Genomic DNA, 9,380 nt, shown 5'->3' on the forward strand with positions numbered 1-9,380 from the left:
AATAATCAAATAACTCTTTGGTTTCCATGCCACTGATAAATGGATACAATTCTAAGGAGACAGACCTAGTAGTATTACCTAGGACAGCCTGAAGGAGTAAAAGGCTAAAGGTAAGAACATCATTTGACTTTGGGTCTAAAACGAAATGATGATTTGAAGAAAGTAGCATTTTAAAAAGAGAGATCAGAGGGACAATCAAAGGATTTGGCAACTGACTGAATATCAGTTTGAAAACTAACAAGCACAGGAAGGATTGCTTTAATTTACATGCTCTTTTATATTAAATTATTTAAGTGACCTGATTTAGTGATAACTTTTAATTTTGCATTACTCAGTGCATGTGGAGTTTCTAGTGATATATGTATATTGGTATATGCTATTGATCCAATAAATATTTATTGTCGACCTAGTATATGACAGATAGTGTTCGAGGTGTTAGGGACAAGATCTGTGCTTTTCCATTCCAGGACTCTGACAGACTGAGAGAGAAACAGGAAAAAATTAAGAAAAATAGTAGCTGGAAAAAGAAGTATCATGAAGATGAACTAAGTTGATGTGATAGGGGGTAGCTGAGAGGCTAGTGAAAGAGCTCCTTAGGGAGGACACATTCAAGCTGAGGTGAATGACTGAAGAAATCAGCAGCATGGAGTGCCATGGCAAGAACATTTCAGAAAGAGAACACAGATAAACAAAGGTCCAAGGATGCCTCAGTGGGTTTCAGGATTTGAAAGAAGCCAGCCTGGCAAGGGCATCATGACTTAGGAGGAGAGCAATCAGAGATGAGAGGAGAATATGTGCTAGTTCACAGCTTGAGACCAACTCCAAACACTCATTCCTCATCTCTTGGCCTCATTGCAACTTTACAGCCCAGTCTATGACATCCTTTGCAGCTAGAAGTGTTAATGAAACCACATTCATTCTCGTTTTCAGGTATCAACTTTGGGAAAATGTTCAAACTCCCAATTTTCCAGAATAGAAAGCTGAGGGTCAAAGATGTCGTGTGCAACTTGTTCAGGGTCACACAGTTTGTAAATAGCAGGGCCAAAACTCAAATCAGGTCTATGATCCAGGCCCAGAGAAGTTTCCACTTCCCACAGGGTCACTTTCCCTTCTTATGTAATCCTAAAGAATCACAGCCACTGACCTCTTATCAGAGAGCCTGCAGGAGAAGTCTTAACCTGGGGTAGGGGTTTTAACCAAACCATAGGGCAAGAGTCCTCTACTTACGGCTGACCTGCACTAAGGTTGAGAGAGAATTAGAAGAGAGCACCTATTGGAGGAGAATTAATAGAAAGGTTTATTTTCCTTTGCTTGGGAGTCTTACAGCAGCCCTTTGTTTTCATAATCCTATGATTTGATGATTTTCCAACAATTCAATTTTATGGATCTGGACTGAATGGAATATGCCATGAGACCATGGCATCTTAGAACAAACATGAAATGTGGTAAACAAACTGATGTTTCCACATGGGCACTATATTAGCTATTTCTGCACTTTGCCCTTCCATCAAGTTACCTCCCAGGCCTTCATCCAGCCTTCATCCGTCAATTACAGCCACACATTAACTCCGGACATTGTAAGCCTTTCTAGTAGAGCCATTCTCAGGCAGGACTGTGAGCTCTCCTAGGAGTGTCTCCCGTCTCTTCTGTTCCCATCTTAAGCCTCCTCTGCTACTTGCAGCTCTGAGTTCTGAACAGGCTTATCACGAAGCCAGTTGCGGTCTCTCTTTATGGTGCATCCTTAAACCCAGGCATCCGTGTAAAGGAGAGCCCTAGTTATACAGACACATTATACTTCTCCCCTTTCAAAGAGAAGCCTTTCCTGCTTGTTGGGGGGTTTCTGCCTGATGCAGACTGGCGAGGAAGAAGAGTTGGCTGGCTTTGGGGAGCAGATTTAGAGTCGCATCTCATTGGAGGGGCTAGCTTTTTCCTGAGCTGCCAGACACTGCAGGCTCAACTGAGGCGCGGAGGTGCAATTCAGGCTGGTGAAACAGCGGGGGAAGCAGGACAGGCGGGGCTAGCGCGGCTCTGCAGCGGATCACAAGCACCCGCACACACACCACTCTCCCGCCGCCCCCGGCTCGCGCCTCGCTCCTTCCCACCCGGGCCGCAGAGACGCGGACCAGGAGTGGGGGGCCAGGGAGGGAAGAGGAAAAAGGCAGGCGCCGCGAAGCCGAGGAAAAGCTGGAGCGGCGCTGATATTTCACCTGAGAGTCTGACCCGAATCCTGAAGCTCAGACCCCCTTCAGCAGCACCTTTGTCGCCAGCCAGGAGAGCGCGGCGGTGCCTAGGAACCCTCGAGTCCCTCTCCCAAGTCCTCCCGTGACCGGTGCACCAGGATCCTCCAAGTGGGGGCCGCGCGGTGCCCCCAGGAAGGCGCGGAGCTTGGGGGACCGGCGTTGGCGCCCATCGTGGTGCGCGGGGAAAAGTGGAGGCGAGCAGAGCCTTGAGGGCAGAGTGCGAGGCCCTGCGGCCGCTGCCGCCCGCGGTGCCGACTCCTGCCCTCTCCCTTCGGGTGAGTGCCGGGCGGTAGCGCACAGCCACGTCTCTGCCGGGCGCGGGGGCGGCCGGGGGGCCCGGGTGGCGCCCGCGGAAACTCCGCGGCCCGCGGACGGCAGGCGGACGCGTCTCTAGAGTCCGGAGAGGGGACTCTGAGCCGGGAGGACGTGGGTAGGGACTGCTGCACCCGTGCCCGGGCAGAGATGCCTTTAGGCGGGATTTGGGCCAAAAGATAGGAGGCGGGAGCGCCGGAGGGAGCCGACAGCCGTCCCGGGGGGTGGGGGTGGGGGGCGGGCGAGCTGGGAGCGGCGGGGTGGGGGGGGGGAGGGTCTGGTCGGAGCAGGTAGTGCTGCTTGGGCAACCCGGCGAGTTGGCCGGTGGGGAGGAACTCGCTGGTCAACTCGTTAATTTTAAAGCAGTCAGTTTGGGAGTGCGGCAGGATAGTCAGGGGGGCTGTGAGAAGGCGAGAGGTGGCCCCGGGATGCCGGTGGTGGGGGCAGAGAGGAGAAGCCTGGAAAAGCTTGGAGGCGAATTCGCGCTTGGGTTCGTGGTCCTCGCAGCCATCCTGCCTTGAGTGTGGGAGAACACTTTTTTCGGTATTAAGACTCAGCGTGGAGAGAAAGCCTCCGTCCCAGGGGAGGAGAGACGTCTGCGGGGGGCAGAGACCGCAGCTACCGCCGGGTGCGCCCCCCACCCCAGGCGCGCCGGCTTTGGTCCCCCCTTTCTCTCCCGCCCCCACCTCCTTATTGGTGCTGGTTTGCAGCGCTCGGCTCCTGCGCCTTCGCTTCGCGTTTGAATCTGGCTCGCCCCTCCGTATTATGTCTGCACTCCGAAGGAAATTTGGGGACGATTACCAGGTAGTGACCACCTCGTCCAGCGGCTCGGGCTTGCAGCCCCAGGGGCCGGGCCAGGGCCCGCAGCAGCAGCTTGTGCCCAAGAAGAAGCGACAGCGGTTCGTGGACAAGAACGGCCGGTGCAATGTCCAACACGGCAACCTGGGTAGTGAGACGAGCCGCTACCTCTCGGACCTTTTCACCACCCTGGTGGACCTCAAGTGGCGCTGGAACCTCTTCATCTTCATCCTCACCTATACAGTGGCCTGGCTCTTCATGGCGTCCATGTGGTGGGTGATCGCCTACACTCGGGGCGACCTGAACAAAGCCCACGTCGGCAACTACACGCCCTGCGTGGCCAATGTCTATAACTTCCCTTCGGCCTTCCTCTTCTTCATCGAGACCGAGGCCACCATCGGCTATGGCTACCGCTACATCACCGACAAGTGCCCCGAGGGCATCATCCTCTTCCTATTCCAGTCCATTCTCGGCTCCATCGTGGACGCCTTCCTCATCGGCTGCATGTTCATCAAGATGTCCCAGCCCAAGAAGCGCGCGGAGACCCTGATGTTTAGCGAGCACGCGGTGATCTCTATGAGGGACGGGAAACTCACGCTCATGTTCCGAGTGGGCAACCTGCGCAACAGCCACATGGTCTCCGCGCAGATCCGCTGTAAGCTGCTCAAAGTAAGTGCTGTCCGCCCCCTCCCCACCTGGCGGCCGCCATTCCTCACGCTCGGGGGAATTAACCCACCTGAGAGCTACCCTCAGGCTCCTAGTCTGTCTTACGCTACAGGCAAACTTGTTTTTTCGGGGTGGAGGATGGGGCAAAGAGAGTACAGTCGACAGTTCTGTTCTTTTCCCACCCATTCTCTTGCAGTTGTTTGTTTTATTCTTATTTATATTCATCGGACGTACTTGTATCGCTTTCTGGACACTTACGGAGTGGTGTTGGCTCCTGGACCTCTGAGGTACAGGAAGGCCCTGTTCTCCTTCCTACCCTGGCTCTTTTCCTCTTTAGAGATTTGAATTTGTTGTCAGTACACCACTCCAGTAAACTTGAAGTAGTAAAACTGAACAGGCTTTTAGTCTGAAGACAAAAGGTGCTGAACTTGCCTCAATTTTCACCTAAGGCTTTATTTATTTATTGGTAGTTCTCTCTCTCCTTCCCTCCCCTCCCTAATAATATCAGCAAGTGGATTATTGCTTCAGACCCAATAACTCTGTGGTTATCTTTTTAACAAGTACACAGATGGGAGAAGCAGTTTATAAAGTGGAAAAAGTAACACCTGGTTGTTATCAATTTTTATTTTTACTAAATATTATCCTAGAGAGGTATTCTGTGAAAGTAGAGTGCCTTTCCATGCAGTGTTTTAAATTAATTTTATTCTTAATTGCTTGTTTCTATGAAGCCTTTGTCAATTACAGATTTCACCTGAAACTTCCTAGTATCTATTAAAGAAGATTGCTTCCTACCAACAGCCCTGTAAATGCTAAAAGAAATCGCTTCTGGAGTGATTTTTAAAGCAAGGTCCATCTAGTCGTTAGAGGGCACCACTACAAACAAGGAGAGAAGCCCACTGTGCTCACTAACCCAATTAGAATGAGGGATTCAAGCGCAGTTCTCTCTGTGTTATTTATAGTTCATCTTTTTGAGGGATTCTCCTTAGTTTTCAAGTGTTCCTAAACCAAGAAAGATGACCCCAATACAATCTCAACAATTTATCTGAGATTGCATAGAAAGCTATTGCCCCATTCACAATTTAGCACTAATAAAATGAAAATCTAAAGTATTTAGGTTGACATTTTACGTTTGAGATTTCAATTCTAATTCCCAGGTCTATACGGTTTTATACAGCTTCAGTTTACATGGCAGTTAAAGTAGTACCATGTGCTTTTAAAAAGTTTGGCTCTTGTGTCTTTTTTATCGTTCGTTTATAAGGTCTTGCCCTAATCAGTTTTGACTATCTTGCTCAGTATGGTGTTAGAATTAAAGTAGCTCAGTTGTCCTGTCACTTCACATCATATGCATATTTCCTATGCTACAGACAGTAAATACACAAATTGTGTGTAGCTTTCTGAAAACTTTTTAACCTAGTTCCAATGTATATGTTAATTAAGATAATTGTAAATAAGTAATTTGAGTAGATCATATTCTTTATAAAACTCCAATGAGCTGCATGTAATTTTTAAAACATTTTAACTTAATGTATCCTGCTATGGACCACTGTTTGAACTGAGTTATTTGGATCAGGCTAAACATGCTGTAGACATGTTTGTTGTATGTGCCTGTTTCTATGTATAGAACGAGATACATAACCTCTCTCTAGGTTAGGTGTACTGAGAACATTTTGTAAATATATTACAAAAGTCTCTATCGTGGAAGCCATGTTTGTGTGTCACTTTGAGATTCTTACTGAAGAATAGTTTACCATATTGATTGCTCTACTAGAAATTAAAAATTAGACCTTAAAGGTCAGTTATTACTATTCTCTAGTTTTTCAAACACATAAATACATTTATTAAAACAAATATCTTTTTAAGGAAGCATATTTAGATGTTTTTAGATTGATCAGAAGTCAGAAATAAATATAATTAATATACATAGCATGTTTTGGTTATTGTTTTTGCTTTTTACAAAGTTATAGTGAATCTGAAGCCGCAGTCTTTAGTGGTTCAGGACGCTGATAGTGATTTTTCTGCATGAGACCATGTAGCGCACGTACTGTAAGAAATGTCTTTATTAAAAAAATAGATTTCTAGTGTTGGCAAATTTGGAGCAAGGTGCTATATTAACACAAGGTGATTAAAAACATCTAATTAAAGCAATATATATACTATTAAAATTCTTTACTTTTTATATGTTGGGAAGAGGTTAGGGTTAAAAGTAAAATTGATTGGCATGTGGCGTCAGTTTATATCTAAACCAAATTATGATGAAATTCTGTCCTGATTTTTTTGTGAAGGGAGAGCGTTGATGAGTGGCAACTCTTCATCCAGTTACTTACTGTAGTTTGCTTGAAGTTGATTTGTCCAGTAGCCATGGTGACTAAAATGAATTCTCAGAGTTCTTGTCATTTCCTTAGACTTCATTAAAAAGAAGCCATGTTTTACTGGGAAAATGATAACATTCAGCAAAATTAGAGGGAAGATTTGCCTTTAGTAAATGACTCTTATTTTCTCTTAGGGACTGAGATGAAGTGACCCAAAGCAGCCAACTATATTTTTAAAGTGAAGCTATACCAAAAGATTAAAGCAATAATATTTTGATGTTAGTCTTATGCATTCTTATTAAATATTATACACATTTCAGTTTCTTCTCTTAACCCATGTTTGGTATTTTAAATGTAAAATTTATATATCTTTAATACAAAGAAATACATAGATTTTTAAGGCAACAAAAGCTTAATATTTAACAATAGTTATTATAGTCTGTATGAGTTCTTCCTATTACCTAATTTAATTTCATTTTTATTTTTTTCTATTGCTGTTTTCTTATTTGCTGAATAAAGCCTATTGTAAATATTAATGTAAGAATTCTATTTGATGATTGTAAAGTGCTTTCTATTCTTGCAAAAACAGTAAGAACATTCACGTGGCTTTCTAGTCCTTGCCACTATGAGGTTTTTCATGCATTTTGGGGGGTTCTCTTTCTTGATGGAAGTTTTTTATAGTTTTTCTGCTTAATTATTAACTGTTGTTAACTTACATGAAAGCAAATTTTATTTCAACTCTATTCCTATCTTCTGAGCTTGCAAATCCTGAAATTTATTTTGATATTTAAATATAGATCTTCCAACTTTATGCTTGGAGTGATCAGTCCTTTTCTACTTAGGAAAAAATGAAAGTAGATTAAATAAAAAATTTAGAATATAATTGGAAATTATTCTTTAAAATTTATAATATTATTATAAATACAGCTATAGGAAGCTCTTTTAAGATGAGTGGTCTTTCTCTTTTCCTCTTTTCATCCCCATATTGATGTTTTACTTGAATTTTCAGTTTATTTTAGCTGTCTTTTTACAAAAATTTTAAATATGGGAACTAATGAACGGCACAGTTGTGTTAACATAACATCCACTTTAAAATTTTAATAAAAATGCCTGAGTTAGGGAGTTGAGACTAATGGTTGATACACTGGACCTTGTAATTTAGTGTTGGATTAAAAAGATTTGGTAATCTCACTCCTTCCCACAAATCTAATGCTAAAGGTTGACTGCCCCAGACTTCCATCTTAATAGGGAAAGATTTAAACTTTTTGATGCATCATGTAAGAGCTTGCACACTTACTGTCCAGAAGCCGTTATACTTACATGTATACATGCGTATATGTGTGTGCATGTATAGATACTCAGTCAAACCTTGTTTACATAAAGTAAACATAAAGTCAACTATTGTTAGATACATAATTTAAAATCAAGTGGTAAGGATATTTTTTTCTCATGGAAATATAATTTTATTTTTTCATATTTTTATTCATGCAAAATAGTCATCATCTTTCTTTCCTAGGATGTCAGCTATGTAACCCTTAAACTCTCACTTAGTGAAAAGTAATGGCTCCCAATTATCTTTTAATATATCACTTACATTATTTTTATAGTCGTGTTTTCTGTTCTCCATTTATATGGATACTCAAAATTGGATGTTATCTGGTTTCCTCATATGATTGTGATCCAGTGCAGATGCTATAAAAAACAAAATTGAATCTGCAAAACTAATAAGCTCTTCATTCTCTTCATATGTCTTAATCTTTTAACCACAGTGATTCCTGGACCATATAATTCGTGATTTTTTTTCATATATTTATTAGTTCGTCTTCATTCTATACCTTGCACTTAAATGTAATTATGATTTTTGACTCTATATGACCCTATTTTATATGACTGACTCTTTTCCCCAGTTGATCTTGGCCAGGTTGCACTTTAGGTTTAATCTTGAGATTATTAGTCATCTCTTTTAAATAAAATAATTCACAAATGAATACCTATTAAAAAAAACACTCTTCTCCTGAACATTATACATGTGCCTAATAAAAAGATTCAAGGAGTCTAAGACTGAGTACCCCAGAACTCTTGGGCTAGATCTTAATGTCAGTGAGGTTTTTTTAGGTGGGTTTATTATGTCTTATTAAAAAAGTTCTTATTTAGCCTAGCTTTGCTTTCTCCGACACAAGTACAATAATTCTGTAATAGGTATAGAACTTGTGTTCCTTTTAAAGACTATAATTCTTCTTCTTCTTTTAAATAGTAGTAATATGTTGTTTTATTTGTTTTTTTTTTTAATTTTTAATATGGTTCCTGCGAAGTACAGGGTGGCTAGTGCTTAGGGGAATAAAGCATGAACAGAAATAAGGACCTAAAGACCCACAAATACACAGCAGTAGGTAAGAACCAATGAAGAGAAGCAGGGAAAAACACCTGATAGATTTGAGGGTGTTTGGTGAGTAGGAGGACAGTGTGTAAGTAGGGTTACAAATCCCATCCACAGTTATTATTATAAATTCCATAAACGGTCCCCAAGGAATTATAAAGCTGTTCTTTCATTTGAATGGAATAAAAGCCTCACAAAAATTTATTACAAGATAAATTACATTCCGTTCTATAAGTTACTTTCTTTAAAAAAAAGAACATATTTTTATGGGATAATTGGCTTAGCATTAAAAAAATCTTTGTTTCAGGTTTGATGTTTGTCATATTTTTTCCACCTGAGTGTTGATGGGATTTCAAACGTAAGGAGTAAAAAATGTACAATTATAGTTTATCCAGATAAAATTGTAGGTCCATACTTTCCTCTGCCTGACTCTAATTTTGGTCTGATCCCAAAACCATTGCCAGAACAGCTTTGAGTCACAAGACATTGTTGTTCTTTATCTTTGTACCTGCTTTTGGCTCATTTCCTAATTTTAGATTCCACATGGTACCCTGACGTCATTGCGTGTAATTTTCTAACTTCAGCATATATTCAACATACACATAGACACACACATATCCCATTTAAAGAGAAGTGAAATTTCAGATAGAATAGTGGAGAGATGGTAGGCAAGAAGAG

General features: G+C 42.0%; 1 protein-coding gene across 2 annotated transcripts in view; it reads left to right on the plus strand.

Moving 5' to 3' along the window:
- The first annotated feature begins 370 nt into the window (after positions 1 to 370).
- The window catches only part of KCNJ3 (potassium inwardly rectifying channel subfamily J member 3), a 184,306-nt gene continuing 175,296 nt past the window's right edge, over positions 371 to 9,380 (plus strand). Inside the window, exon 1 of one of the 2 annotated variants that reach the window (XM_040229108.1) lies at positions 371 to 4,019. In XM_040229108.1, the coding sequence (XP_040085042.1) occupies positions 3,318 to 4,019 (702 nt within the window). In that variant the 5' untranslated portion in view covers positions 371 to 3,317. The remainder of the gene's footprint in view (positions 4,020 to 9,380) is intronic. The other variant, XM_040229107.1, reaches the window with a different exon arrangement.

This window comes from Oryx dammah, unplaced genomic scaffold (genome assembly GCF_014754425.2).
Source record: "Oryx dammah isolate SB20612 unplaced genomic scaffold, SCBI_Odam_1.1 HiC_scaffold_27, whole genome shotgun sequence".
Classification (NCBI taxonomy): domain Eukaryota; kingdom Metazoa; phylum Chordata; class Mammalia; order Artiodactyla; family Bovidae; genus Oryx; species Oryx dammah.